The sequence below is a fragment of the Sturnira hondurensis genome, unplaced genomic scaffold, assembly GCF_014824575.4.
Source record: "Sturnira hondurensis isolate 20B ecotype Veracruz unplaced genomic scaffold, ASM1482457v3 Scaffold0013063, whole genome shotgun sequence".
Lineage (NCBI taxonomy): Eukaryota > Metazoa > Chordata > Mammalia > Chiroptera > Phyllostomidae > Sturnira > Sturnira hondurensis.
Genome location: NW_028085694.1, coordinates 2378922 through 2394271, shown reverse-complemented (window position 1 = coordinate 2394271; position 15350 = coordinate 2378922). Strand labels below are relative to the sequence as shown.

At 45.8% G+C, this 15350-nt stretch overlaps 1 protein-coding gene across 1 annotated transcript in view; it reads left to right on the top strand.

The window, feature by feature from the left end:
* Positions 1 to 15350, top strand: part of CLCA2 (chloride channel accessory 2) — a 52101-nt gene that overhangs the window by 23842 nt on the left and 12909 nt on the right. The window contains 1 exon segment of the mRNA XM_037061011.1: positions 1 to 150. Coding sequence (XP_036916906.1) covers positions 1 to 150 — 150 coding nt within the window.

Sequence of the window (15350 nt, the reverse complement as noted above, 5' to 3'; positions counted from 1 at the left end):
GGGGCTCCTTGTCTGTGCTGGGGGTTCCAGCTGGCCCCCATCCCGATGTGTTCCCCCTGTGCAAAGTCACTGACCTGGAGGCTGTAGCAGTGGAAGAGGAGGTGGTTTTATCTTGGACAGCACCTGGAGAAGACTTTGATCAGGGCCAGGGTAGGTTTCTTGGTTTTATTACCTATGTTTCTACAAGGAGGCACTTCTAATAACTGTATCCGGTGTTAATTTAATAAAAATAACTTTGGGAGTTTAATAACTGACAAAGCGTCAGAAGGTCATCATGAAAAGCTTTGCATTGTTGGTAAGACTTTATAGCATTGGGTGTAGGAATGAGAGCGTGCAAGCTCCCGCAGGACTGAAGGGGCCCTTGTAAGCCGACCAGCACTAATCAAACAGAAACATTGACTGGAAACCTGAATACCACATGGCGTGGTGGTCTTATCAGCAGAAATAGATTTCGCATTACAGACCACAGACTTCCAAATACTGGAGGTAATTAGTTTTCTGGAGATTGGATACTGACTATTTGTTCAGATTAAGAAGACAAGTCAAGGCAATAATTTCCACAAGTCATCACGTAGACCTTTGCGCATTTTCCTCTCCCACTCCTGGCCGTCACTTTTGTTAGGGAGGCTGGGACCAGTTCCCTGGCGTGGGGCTCCCTGACCCTTGCTGGGGCGGTCACTGATGAAGTTCCCTTTTAACTTTCCAGCATTCAGGCTTCCACCTACCTCATCTTTTCATGTCCACAGCAATTCAGCAAAATAACTTTTCTCGAAGAATAATCTTTCTAACTACTTTGCCACCACCAAAAAAAAAGTTATCATTGATGACACATTAAAGGGTTCACTTCATTTTTTAAAGTATATTTTATTGATTATGCTATCACATTTTTCCCATTTGTTTTCTCCCCTTTATCCCCCACCCTGCACGCCCCTCCCATCAGCATTTCCCCACCCTTAGGTCATGTCCATGGGTTGTACATATAAGTTCTTTGGCTTCTCCATTTCCTTTATAATTCTTAACCTCCCCCTGTCCATTTTGTACTACTATTTCTGCTTCTAATTCCCTGTATCTATTTCCCATTCTCTCCCCTTCACCTCCCCATCTATAACCCTCCATGTGATCTCCACTTCTGTGATTCTTTTTCTGTTCTAGCCATTTGGTTAGCTTTGGGGGTGTTTCTTTTAGGTTCAGTTGTTGATAGTTGTGAGTTTGTTATAGTTTTACTGTTTTGTAAAACCTTATCTGGGAAGCACTTTGTCTGCCCTTCCATTCTAAATGAAAGCTTTGCTGGATAGAGCAATCTTGGATGTAGGTCTTTGGATTTCATGACTTGGAATACTTCTTTCCAGCCCCTTCTTGCCTGTAAGGTCTCTTTTGAGAAATCAGCTGAGAGTTTTATGGGAAGTCCTTTGTAGGTAATTCTCTCCTTTTCTCTTGTTTCTTTTAAGACTGTCCTTATCTTTAATCTTGGGCAACTTAATTGTGATGTGCCCTGGTGTGTTCCTCCTTGAGTCCAACTTCTTTGGGACTCTCTGAGCTTCCGGGACTTCCTGGAAGTCTATTTCTTTTGCCAGATTGGGAAAGTTCTCCTTCATTGTGTTTTCAAATAAGTTTTCAATTTCTTGGTCTTCCTATTCTCCTTCTGGCACTCCTATGATTCAGATGTTGGAATGTTTCAAGACATTCTGGAGGTTCCTAAGCCTCTCCTCATTTTTTAAAATTCTTGTTTCTTCATTCTGTTCCAGTTGAATGTTTATTTTTTCCTTCTGCTCCAAATCATTGATTTGAATCCCAGTTTCCTTCCCTTCACTCTTGGTTCCCTCTACATATTTTCTTTACTTCACTTTGCATAGCCTTTACCTTTTCCTCTATTTTGTGACCATATTCAGCCATCTCTGTGAGCATCCTGATTATGAGTGTTTGAACTCTGCACCTGATAGGTTGGATATCTCTTTGTTGCTTAGTTGTTCTTCTGGAGTTTTGAACTAATCTTTCATTTGGGCCCTATTCCCTTGTCTCAGTGGACCTGTTACGTTGTAAGGGGCGAAGCCTTAGGTATTCATCAGAATGGAGCAACCCACTTCTCTGCATTTTGGTACTATATGTGGGGGAGAGGTCAGAGAGGGAACAATGCCACTTGCTCAGATCTTGGCTAGCTTTCAATAATTTCTCCCACTACCTACAAGGAAAATGGGCCCTCCTGGTGCTGGTTCCCAGGTTGGAGGGTTTTGTATGTTCTAGAACCCTGTGAACCTCTCCAATGAACTGTGCTGTGAGGCTGGAAGTTTCTCCCACCATCACGCACCCGCACAGGTTTTAGGTTTTGAGGCTTTATTTTCTTGCACTGGAAACCTGGGTTGTGAGGTCTGTCTCACTCCCCAGTTGTTTTTCTCAGTTTTTCTGCACACAAATGTGGGACCACCACCTGTCATCTTGCCACACATCCTCTCCACCCCAGCTGCCCATCTCTGCCCTTCTTACCAGTCTGGATGAATGTTTCTTCTTCAACTTCTTGGTTGTCAGATTTCCATACAGTTTGATTTTCTGGCAGTTCTGATTATTTTTTGTTTTTAAATTTGTTGTTGTCCTTCTTTTGGTTGTGTGAGGAGGCAAAGTGTCTTACCTATGCCTCCATCTTAGCCAGAAGTCTCTATAGTTTTTTTTATAGTTTCTTATATACAATGATAATTATGATAGGAGTTGTTTAAAGAAATAAAACACAGGAGAGGAGGAAGGAACTCTACCATGTGCCAAGAACTGGGTACATAAAACTAAGCTCTGTTTTCTGAACTTGAAGTCTGGTGGGGTGCAAATAGACACAGATGACTGACTGGATGGAAAGCATATCAGATGACTAGGGGTGGGAGAAGAACAGTACGGAGGAGGAGCGTTACGTGCAGTGATATGCTGGTAAATGCTCAACAAGTGGTCTCCTATCCTCCCCAAAAGCCCAGATTTATAGTGTTTGCCAATTTCTGTGTCACAAATACCCCCAACATGGCTGATGTCGCACTGTCGGTGGAACATCACTGAATGGAGAGTGGGGGGGAGGTGTGTGCAACTGACTTCTGAGCGTGAGCTCAAGCCTGCTCTAGCTCACTGCTGAATTCACGCACAAGGGCAGCGAGTGGTGAAACAGAGTGGTGTCTGGGACGCTACCGGCTGCTGGAGCTCAAGGACCCAGAGGAGACGAAGGTGGAATGGGAACAGGGCTGAGCCCAGAGAGGAGGGAGAAAAGACCCCGGGAGAGGGCTTTGCCTGAAAGGCTAGAGCTGCACTAACTTGGCACTGACACATCGTCCCTGAGTGTTTGAAAATGTGGCTGGTCCACACTGAGATGTGCTGGAAGTATAAGCTATACACGGCTTTGGAAGACTTAGCAAAAATAAATATATATATATATGATCTCATTAATATTTTTATGTTGACTACATGTTAAAATGATAATATTTGGGGTATATTGGGTTAGTCACATATTTACAATTAATTGTGTCTGTTTCTTTTTAATTTCTAAAATGTGACTGTAACAAAATTCCAAACTGCATACGTGGCTGGCATTATATTTCTGTTAGGTATCTTTAGGCCAGAGAACATGGATATTGTTTAGCAGGCTGCAGAGAGCCTTAGAAGAGTTTTAAACAGATGTGGCCTGCTGCCCAGAAGCTCCATCTGGTGCTGTGTGGAGTTAGCTGAGGTCAGGTGGGAGGGGGAAGCTTGGCGGGGTCCAGCCAGAGCGATGTGGGACTGAATGGAGGCAGAGAAAGCAGGGATGAAAAAGAGGAGAGCAGGTTGTTGGGACAAGGCAGCCGATTGGATGTGGGAGGTGAACAGAGGGTGGAATCAAGGATGATGCTCAGGGTTCTGGCTTGGGCAGCCGTCTACCTGAGAGTGGTAATAATAGATAAAAGTGCAAGAGGGATGAAGGTTTCTTGGGAGAAGGGAATGAGTTCAATTTGGGATGTAATGAGTCTAAGGTGAAAGGGAACTTGCCAATGTCCAACAGGCCACTGGATATGGGGGTCTGGAACCTTGTTGACACCATCTTAAAAATCTGTCCCGTTCAATCTCCTACCACCTCTACTGCCACCACCCTAACCCAAGTCACTATAATAACATCTCACCTGGATGATTGCCATAGCCTTCTAGCTGGTCTCCTTGCTGATGCACTTTACTGGTTTTTCTCACATCTCTATCAACAACCAGAGTAATCACATTAAAAGCCACATCAGAACAGAGCATGCACCCTCTCCATCTTCTGGTGAATTCCACGGCACCCAGTGTTCGTGCCTCTCCATACACCAACCTAAGGCCCTGCGTGACTGGCCCTGCTGCCCTCCGAGCTCCCACCACCTTCCCCCTAAGAGACTCCTCTAACCACACTGGCCTCCTCGCTGGTCCCGGAGCTCCTCAGGAAGTGCCTGCCTTGGGGAGCCTTTGTGCCTGGTACCCTTCCCTTGAATTTCTTTTTTTGTCAGTTTATTCACTTGCAAGTTTTATTGTTTTTTTTTATTTAATTGTTGTTCAAGTACCGTTTTCTGTCTTTTACTCCCAGCCCAGCCCACCCCGCCAGCCTTCCCTTGAATTTCCGAGGGGCTGTCTCCCTCATCTTCTTCAGGCCTTTGCCCAGCTTTCCCCTTCTCTGTGAAGACTTCTGCTCACCCAGTATAAAATGATACTCTCACTCTCTCCTGTTCTTACCTTTTTCATTAGCTCTGGTCACTATTAATCATGCTATAAATGTTACTTATGGTACTTATCATGTTTAATGTCTGTCTTCCTCATTAGAGTGTAAGCTCTGTAAGGCAAAAATGGGGTCTGTTTTCTTCTCCGCTGCATCCTCTGCACCTGGGATAGCTTCTGGCACATAGTAGACCCTGGGCTAATATCTGTTGAATGAAGGAATAAACTAGTCTATCTATGGGGTGAGTACCTGAGTCCTAGAAACAGACCTGCTTTTGGAATCCCAGCTCTGACACTCATCATCGTGACCTGGGGCTGGTTATTTATCACCTCGGAGTCCTAGTTTTCTCATCTATGGAATGGAAAAAGTAATAATACCATCTACAAAAGATTGTTGTAAGAATGCATTTATCCAAGAAATATTTATGGAACCCCTCCCATGGACCAGGCACTGTGTTTAATGGGGGTTAAATAAGATAATGTACAGAAGACCTTGACATCATATGTACCATATTTAAAGCTCTCATAAACATTAGCATTTACTGAGTAATAACAGGAAAAGGGGGAGGAGCATGAGGCAGTCAGGAGGGAGGGCTGTGTGAGGAAGATCTGGGAGAGGCCAGGCTGGCCCAGGGCGAGTGAGCGGAGTGGGAGTGAGGGGAGGAGACCGCTGATCCTACTGAGTCCACAGGGATGAAACCCATGATGGGGAGCTGGGAAGCAAGCTGGACTTTAAAGTCTGGACTGGGGGTGGAGGGAACTTCTTGTGTCATCACCAGTACATCAGTGCCAGAATTCTAAAGAACTGCAGACACAGACTTTCCTGGAAGGCATGAGTTACTCCTCCCAGGAGGAATGACACTGTGGGGGGCCCTGCAAGGAGCTGGGGCCATGAGAAGAACACAGCGATGTGTCAGGCTCCCACCTACTCCAGACTGGACTAGGGTTGGACTCCGGAGTCCTGTGCCTCCCTCCTTGAAAATCCCATGAAAGAGCAGGAGTTTCAGTCTGGTCACCAGTGGACAATGGCTCTTTGTCACCAGTCAGTAGATGAGAGCTCTGATGGGGGCAAAAGTGTGAGGGGGTCTCAGATGGCATGGAGATGAGGGTCAAGGCACTAACGAGTCATGGAGCATGGAGGACTGGAGGCCCTGCCCTTTCCCACTGTACCTGGCATGACTCTGGCCCTTGCTGCCCTGGGAATTCCTTGCCCTGGGCTTCCTGGTGGATTTTTTTCTGGAAGACTTCCAGGTTGCTTCTTAGCTCCATGACTAGAAGTTCAGAAGATGTCCTCACCCTTACCCTCAGGTCCAGTCCCCAGGGATTAGGGACCCTGAAAGAGATGGCAGTTATTTCAAGGACAGGACCCTTCCAGCTCGTCAGTGCCCAAGAGGTGATGAGTCTCAGAAGTCTTTGTGGTTCCACAATGTCCCCAACATGACATAGGAGACTCCACTGATTTAGAGAACAGATCAGGCCAAGGAATCAAACTTTCTCGACTAGTCACTCACTTTTCACCCAGGTGAAATACAAGCCACAGCTGCCAAGCTTACTGCACCCCCGCCCCCACTCCACCCCTCAAAAATGTGATAGTCAAGCTGCAGTTTGCCAGGGTTGATGATCAACCACTGTGGACCATGGAGGCAACCACTTTAAAGACTTTTTCTTTAGAATTAATTGTAGACTCAAAAGAAGATGCAAAAAATAGCACAAAGAGGTCCTGTGCGCCCTTCGGCCAGTTTCCTCCAGTGGTGACACTGGCGTAGCTACAGAACAACGGCACAGCCGGGAGGGTGACATCAGCCCAAAGCCCGGGTCTTATTCAGATTTCATTCCCTTTGGACATGAGTCTGTGCCATCTCACCACATGTGTGAATTTGTGTAATGACCAGCACAGTCGAGACACAGAACTGTCTGTCACCATAAAGATAGCCCTTGTTTTACACCCCATCCCTAACCCCTAGCTGCTGTGGACTCTGGAATGTTCTAGATGCATTGTAGATGAGTCTTTTGACATGTATGTGATCTGCATGTGTCTTCTACTAGTCTGTGGTGTGTCTTCCCATCCTCCTCGCAGGGTCTTTCATAGAATAAAAGATACCAATTTTGATGAAGTACAACTTATCAATTTTTTCTTTTATGGATTGTGCTTTTTAGTGTCATTCTTAAGAACTGTTTGCCTTGCCCTACAGCCTAAAGATTTTCTGTTTTATTCTAAAAAACTATCCTTCCTCCATTGAGTATCTTTTCTCCTTTGTCAAAAGTCAGTTGGCTGTATTTATCTTCTTTAATTTCTTTTTATCAGCATTTCATAGTTTCCAGTAGATAGGTCCTGTACATGGTTTCCATGTGGCCAGTGATAATATATAGAAATACAACTGATTATTGAATGTTGATTTTGTATCCTGTGGCCTAGGTAATCTATTAGCTCTGGAGGTTTTTTGTTTCTTGCTTATTCTTCTGTTTGTTCATTTTGGATTTAAAGGAGAAGTGTTTTGGTTTTTTTGATTTCTTGGGACTTTCAACATAAGTCATTGTGTCATCTGCAAATAAGGATAGTCTTATTTGTTCCTTTCCAATCCGCATGCATCATCAGTGGGTTATCAGCTATGAGAATCAACCAGGCATAAAATATATTTAGTTCCAAATATTTTGTTCTCCTGCTCACTTCTAGATTATTTTTCCATATCTGCTGTGCTCAGAGAATATAGATTCACTCTTACATTAGATAAAGCTACTATTACTAGGAAAACATATGGAAATAATAAGATAACACATTGCAAAGCCAAAGAGGGAAGATTTGGGGACTTTTACATCATGTCCACTCCATAAGCAAGAGTCATTAAAGGGTGACTCTGGGTAATGTTTGTTCCCTTAGATGAGGGCCGCCCAGGCCTCAGAGCTGAACTTTTCAAAGCCCACCCAAGGAAATGAGCAACTCTTCTCCCAGTTCTGGCCAAGGTCAGGGCCTCCTGAAAGCAGGCTGGGGACACAGACTGGCCCCTGGGTCTGAGGAGATGATGCAAAGTTGGGGAGGGTCTCCCCTCACCCGGGATCCAGATGGGGGTTCAGCATGTGAGTGAGGGACACTATGGTCTCCTCTGCCTCTGAGCTGAGGCATAGCTCCTATCAGGTCCTACAGGATGCGATTTTTGGTGTGATTGGAGAGAAGGTAAACAAGATACGCTCTTGTTCCCTGTGGTCATGAGTCTTGGCAGTACAGGAACTGTGTCCTTGACACCCCAGAGGCATCTATGAAGTTGTATAAGCAATGCTGTGTGGACAAAGGGATTCCATATCATGAGATCTCTGTTTACCCAAACTACTTAGAGTTTTCTCATCTTAGAGCTATTTACTTATTTGATGAAGTGTTGGGCAATTTGTGGCCAGGATACACTGAAATATTATACTGTGTGCGATGCTTAGCTAACACACTTGTTCAAGGCAGATGTGGTTATTAAAGAGGTGAAAACAAAGGGAGTGCAGTTCTCCCTGACACATGCTTGCCTTTGGAGAAATTTGCTGGGTCTAAAAGAGTTAGATATCTTCATCTGCTTTCTGGGGAGCAAGAGATGAATACATTTATTAAAGCTAATATCTTGAAAATAGGAAATTGAAAGAATATTTAAAGGCAAAATATAGTTACTGTTTCTGTGGTCTATACCACACTATACACAACTTAATACAGTGGTACCTCCGCACTCATTGTTTCTTTGTTCCAAAACTCGTGATGAGTGCTGAATCCAACGAGTACCGAACGGTGAAACATTGTGGGCGACAGTGTGACTCATACAAGTTCTAGCAAGTGCAGTGAGTCCCGAGCCAGTGTAGAGTGCTGAAACATGTTTTCTCATCAAAGTGCGACGAGTACAATGTTTGACAAGTTCTGAAGCCTACAAGTACCGAGGTATGACTGTTCTTTTATAGCAGTGTTGTAACAACACTGTTTTAGCAGCTTCACAAATGACCCCACTCGTGGAAGTGGCCAGGAGAGTTTTGTTGCCGTGACCCACATCCTGGAAGTGTGAGACTCCTCCAGCCAAACCAAGTAGGTGCTTTGCCTCCATTATGTGCAACACTCACCTCCTTACCTTCCATGTGCATTTCTAGTCTGTCTGGTTCTGTGCTCATCTTGTGCCCTAACACGCTGACCCCCTCCCACTGCTCTCCCCAATACTGACCCATGGATAGCAGCAAGTAGAGACTCCCCCTCCCCAGAAAAACTTCTCTGGGTTTCCAGAGACAAGGGGATGTTAGGCTCAGAAGGCAGTCTTCTCTCCTCTCCAGGCTCTTTCTTAGCTCAGTAAGACCTGCCCAGGATTCCTATATCCTCTTCTCCATACCCCAGAAGTCTCTGACTATCAGAAATATACCTGCCCCTGAGTTTCAACTCCACGGCTTCTGCTCTCTCTTTCTTCTTGGCTTCTCATGTTCACTGAGCCATTCTAGGGACCACTAGGGAATGGCTGTTTAGGATGCTGCTTGTGGTGCTTCCAAGGTGAGAATCCACTGCAGCCGTCCTCCCATGTCAGCTCGAGGGAGCACACATGACCCAGATCTGCCGGAATGTCCCTTCACATTTCAAGACAAAGAGCAGTGGCCTGGGGGAGATTTGACAAGCAGGTACCCTTCGTATCTTTTCGTGTGGGCTTTGCCTTCCACCCTCTCGCTAGGGCTGCCTCTATGAAAGGATGGAGTTTTCACCACAAAATGTAAAAGGACTTTTAGAGGTGAGCTGGCTACAGTAGTAAGGATCTAATCGGGAAGAAATCTCATTTTCAACAGTGGATCTGAAGTTCATTGCATTCTTTTATTGGGACTTATGAACATCCTTCGTTCATAAAAGTTGGCCATGGTGTTCTCTTCACTATCAAAAAATCCTGAAGAGGCGCCTAATGTGAGTGGGGGAAACCGATGAAGCAAACTCCGAAGCCCCAAACTCTACAGCCCTGAGTGAGGGACCCCACTCAGACCAGATCAGACCTGCCTGGAAGAGCTGAGCCAGGAGGACCCAAACTGCTACTTTGCTCTTTAGGTTTCATTGCAATGGGGGTTTTAGAGGGGTTTGTTTTCCAAAAAAGCTAATAGAAGCATAGCCATACGATAGATGCTTTCTTGGCTTCTGAAGGAGATAATCTTCTCTTCCATTACTCCAAACCTTGTATTGCTTTTTTGAAGCCTTCATTCAATAGACTTCTGAAGCCAGTGGTCAGTGACCTCATGAATTCACCAATCTGGGGGAATGATTCTAGGCCTTTTCTCTTAACCTCTGTTTTACATCCCATTTGGAGAAAAAGATGCTTTCATTAGCTCAATTATTTATTCTTTTATTTGTACAACAAGCACTCACTGGCTCTCTGCTGTGTAACTGACAGGCTAGTTGATGTGGTGTTATGGATGGAAAAGGGACGGCATAGCCACTCTCTCAAGGGGAAAGCACCTCGACCCCTGCCTTGACAAGTTTTATTGCTTTTCTGGGAAATTATGTTGAGGACAGTCCTCATTTACTACGCACAGGTTCACTTTAGGTGGTTACCTTTTACAGTAAACAAAGAAGAGGATGCCCCTAATCACATCACAAAAGAAGGATATTTTCAAATGCAAAGGGAAAAGTGGTTGAACTGGTTACACTCATCCTTGGGAGGTTTAGCCTCGATTTTAGGAAGCCACTTTAAAACTATGTAGTAAACATAGCTTTAGCCTCAATTCAGGGTGAGGGAGTTTTAGCAAAAAGCAAGTCTCAAAGCAGCCTAAGTACAATGCAGGCCTGATTCCCCACGCGACAACCTATCCATGGCCGTGGGTTCTGTGCATTGGACCTCACTTTCCACAGGCCACGCAGATCGGTCTCCTATAGCTAGCTGCGATGAATAACAAGACACCACTGCCATCATCAAAAGGCTCCCAGTCTACAGTTGAAGCCACGTAGAGGCACAGACCTGCTACATGGCAGGTTATAGGTACTGGAATGAAGGAAGCACTGGGTGCTCGGGAAAAGGGCCTCAATTTAAAAGGGTTGTGTGCTGAGTTCATTGATGCTAACATTGAGTTCTGATGACAGAACAGCAGTTGGCTCTGAAGATTATAGTGGAAGAGGGCTTCGGGGCAGAGACAAAGCTTGTGCCACAGAGAGTGGCCGACCAAGGAGCTTTATGGGTTCAGCTCAGCTCGGGTACAAGGCAGATTATGGAGAATAATAGAAAACAAGCTGAGGTTGGAAATGCTTTAGGTTTCTCCAGAGAAAAAGACCAATCAGATATATATTATTATGTATAATATATAAAGAGATTTTGTATTTTAAAAATTGGCTCATGTGATGATGAGGCTGGCAAGACCCAAGATCTGCTGGGTGAGTCGTCAAGCTGAAGACCCGGGAGAGCTGAGGGTGTTGCTTGTGTGAAGGCTGGCAGGCTCCAGACCCAGGGAGAGACGATGTTCCAGCTCAAGTCTGAAGACAGGAAAAAAAATCCTGTGCCCTCTGCTGAAGGTGGTCAAGCAAGAAAGATTCTTTTTTCCTTGGGAGAGGATCAGCTTTGTTCTGTTCGGGCCTTCAACTGATTAGATGAGGCCCACCAGAACTAGAGAGGGCAATCAGCTCTACTCAATTTACTAATGGAAATGTTCATCTCATCCAGAAACACCCTCATAGATGCACCCAGAATAATTTTCAACCAAGTATCTGGGCACTCTGTGGTCCAGGCAAATTCACACATTAAATTAATGATCATGGAAACATAGGCATGGACCAGTGAAGGACCGTCCCAAAAAAGTGTGAAGTTCTGGGGCCAACTTTTGATTACCTCCTCAAGGAGGATCAGCTTTTCTTATCTGCCACTTCAGGGGTAGTAGGTTGAGAGAATGCTCATTGTCACCCCCTTTTAAAATCTGAATGTCTTCTTTATACAGTAATGAATATCACTTATGCATTTAAGACGTGCTGGCTGTTCAGCAAGCATCTCACTGAACCCTCTCACGGATGCTCCTCCCCACCAACTTCACACTCGGGGAGGGATGTTGGTGGCATCTAAGTGTGAAGAAACTGAGACACCAAGGACAGTATACTCATCAGTGGTTACAGGGCCTGGACACAGTAGGTGCTCAGTAAAAATCTGTTGAATGATGTTGAGCCTCTTGTTAAAGGCCATACAACTACAAAATGGTAAAGGTAAGTTTCCAAACCAGTTCATTTGACCCCAAAGCCAAGGGACTTTGGAAAAAGCCAGTAAGCCTAGGCAAGGAAGAAAATATGTCTTGGAGTCTGGGCAGTCAGACCCCTGATGCTTTGTCTGATCCCTACATGAGGTAGGCCAACCTGACCCAGTCTAAAAAAAATTCCAATAACTCCAACAAAGCCCGTCAGCCTCCAGTCTGTCTCCTGGGAAGTGGTCTCGAGCAACCGAAGCACACATGTCAGCAGACACTATTAGCACCGGTTCTGGTGAACCCAGAGGAGCGGCAGCCCCAGCCCTGGCGTGCTTCTGAGCATGACTTTCTCCCTGTCGTTAATTCGTGCTCAGCATGCTCTGGTAACAGCTAGAAACGTGGGGATGATGTATGTTCCAAAGCTGTTTGGTCTCCCTTCGATTAACAGTTTTCAGTTGGAGGGNTTACCTTCCATGTGCATTTCTAGTCTGTCTGGTTCTGTGCTCATCTTGTGCCCTAACACGCTGACCCCCTCCCACTGCTCTCCCCAATACTGACCCATGGATAGCAGCAAGTAGAGACTCCCCCTCCCCAGAAAAACTTCTCTGGGTTTCCAGAGACAAGGGGATGTTAGGCTCAGAAGGCAGTCTTCTCTCCTCTCCAGGCTCTTTCTTAGCTCAGTAAGACCTGCCCAGGATTCCTATATCCTCTTCTCCATACCCCAGAAGTCTCTGACTATCAGAAATATACCTGCCCCTGAGTTTCAACTCCACGGCTTCTGCTCTCTCTTTCTTCTTGGCTTCTCATGTTCACTGAGCCATTCTAGGGACCACTAGGGAATGGCTGTCTTCAAGTTTGAAGACAGAAAAAAAAAATCCTGTGCCCTCTGCTGAAGGTGGGCAAGCAGTAAAGATTCTTTGTTACTTGGGAGAGGATCAGCTTTGTTCTGTTCGGGCCTTCAACTGATTGGATGAGGCCCACCTGCTCTAGAAAGGGCAATCAGCTCTACTCAATTTACTAATGGAAATGTTCATCTCATCCAGAAACACCCTCATAGAAACACCCAGAATAATTTTCAACCAAGTATCTGGGCACTCTGTGGTCCAGGCAAATTCACACATTAAATTAATGATCATGGAAACATAGGCATGGACCAGTGAGAGACCGTTCCAAAAAAGTGTGAAGTTCTGGGGCCAACTTTTGATTACCTCCTCAAGGAGGATCAGCTTTTCTTATCTGCCACTTCAGGGGTAGTAGGTTGAGAGAATGTTCATTGTCACCCCCTTTTAAAATCGGAATGTCTTCTTTATACAGCAATGAATATCACTTATGCATTTAAGATGTGCTGGCTGCTCAGCAAGCATCTCACTGAACCCTCTCACGGATGCTCCTCCCCACCAACTTCACACTCGGGGAGGGATGTTGGTGGCATCTAAGTGTGAAGAAACCGAGACACCGAGGACAGTATACTCATCAGTGGTTACAGGGCCTGGACACAGTAGGTGCTCAGTAAAAATATGTTGAATGATGTTGAGCCTCTTGTTAAAGGCCATACAACTACAAAATGGTAAAGGTAAGTTTCCAAACCAGTTCATTAGACCCCAAAGCCAAGGGACTTTGGAAAAAGCCAGTAAGCCTAGGCAAGGAAGAAACTATGTCTTGGAGTCTGGGCAGTCAGACCCCTGATGCTTTGTCTGATCCCTACATGAGGTAGGCCAACCTGACCCAGTCTAAAAAAATTCCAATAACTCCAACAAAGCCCGTCAGCCTCCAGTCTGTCTCCCGGGAAGTGGTCTCGAGCAACCGAAGCATGCGTGTCAGCAGACACTATTAGCACCGGTTCTGGTGAACCCAGAGGAGCGGCAGCCCCAGCCCTGGCGTGCTTCTGAGCATGACTTTCTCCCTGTCGTTAATTCGTGCTCAGCATGCTCTGGTAACAGCTAGAAACGTGGGGATGATGTATGTTCCAAAGCTGTTTGGTCTCCCTTCGATTAACAGTTTTCAGTTGGAGGAGTGAAGGTGAAGGAGGACGGTTGACGATTGATTTCGTGGAAATTATACTTTTCAGCCTCAGTACGATGTGTGTCAAGGAGCTAGGACTCTTCCGAGGGCGCTACCAGCAGTGTTTGGAAGCATGTTAAGTCTCAGAGGCCACGTGGTGTGTTTGGATGTTCCTCCGCCGCGATTTATGACTTAGAAAGATACCTACTCCCTGTCCCAAGGCTCGACCAAGGGCAGCTTTCCACTGATTGGACTGGAGCCTTCCTGCCACCTCCCTTCCTTCCCTCCCTGCCCTGCTCCCTTCCAAGGCTGTGGGGAAACTGTTTTTCATCTCATTTCGTCTAAACTTGCCAAAGACTTGATAAGGAGATCTCAAACAGGGAAATGTGATTCTCTCAACTACCTCGGACAATTGGTGGTGAACAGTCAGAAAGGAAGCAGGGTGGGAGGAGGTTAAGAAGGACGATTTATCCACCAAGCAGAGGCCCAGGGAAAGGCCCTATTATCTGAAACCCACATGAGTCATGTTACAAAAGAAAGGCTGGGGGTTGTTCCTGGGAGGGGTGTGTTGAGGGGTAGCTTGACCTCCGATCTAAAACTAGAAAGTGAAGCCAGAGCCTTCCTTTTGGGTCATGTCTCTTCAGGATGTTGCATCTACCGTGGTGTTCCCACTTCAGATCACGGCTGGAAGAGGGTCTTGCCTCTTCTTAGCACCGAATTGCTACCACCCTCATCCGCACTACTATTACCTCTCCCCCTCGCTGTTGCAAAGCCTGATTCCTGATCTTCCCATGGCCTGTTTTCCACACAGCAGCCTGGGTGACCTGTTATGAGTCACTTTACGTCTCTCCTCTGCCCCAACACTTTCCATGTTGCCCACATCATTCAGCGCAAATGTAGTCCTTACATGCTCTTCAGGATTTGACCCCTCTCTTCCCCACTGACCTCCTCTCCTAACCCAAAATAGAACCCAAGGCCAAAAAGCTCAGGCTTCACTTTCCAGAATTAGGCTGGATGTCCAGTGTTCCCCCCTCAGTATGTTCCTCCTAGGAAAACTTCTTGCACCTCCTTTGTCCTCTAGTCTCATCATGCGTTAGGCAATGGGCCCATTCCCACTGGCCTTGCTCTCCCTTTGCTCACTCTACTCCAATCGCATCGATGCCGTCGCCCTTTCTCAGACACACCGGGGCATTTCCACTTGCTTCTCTCGCTGCCTGGAGTGCTCTTTCCCCAGATAGCTGTGTGGCCCCCTCAGCCCTTTAGGTTCTGCTCAAACGTTCTCTCTTAGGGGGCCCTTCCCCGACTCTGCCCTCCCTCCAGTCTTTCTTGATCTGTTTTTCTCATTAGCACTTTTTATGACCCAATATACTATGTATTTTATTTATTATATTTTGCCTACCTATGGAGTAGAAATTTTTTTTGTCTGTTTTGTTCATTGCCATATCCCCAGTACTTAGAAGCATACTTGGCACACCCTAAATGCACATTACGTATTTGCTGAATGAAGAAACGAATGAATGAAGCAT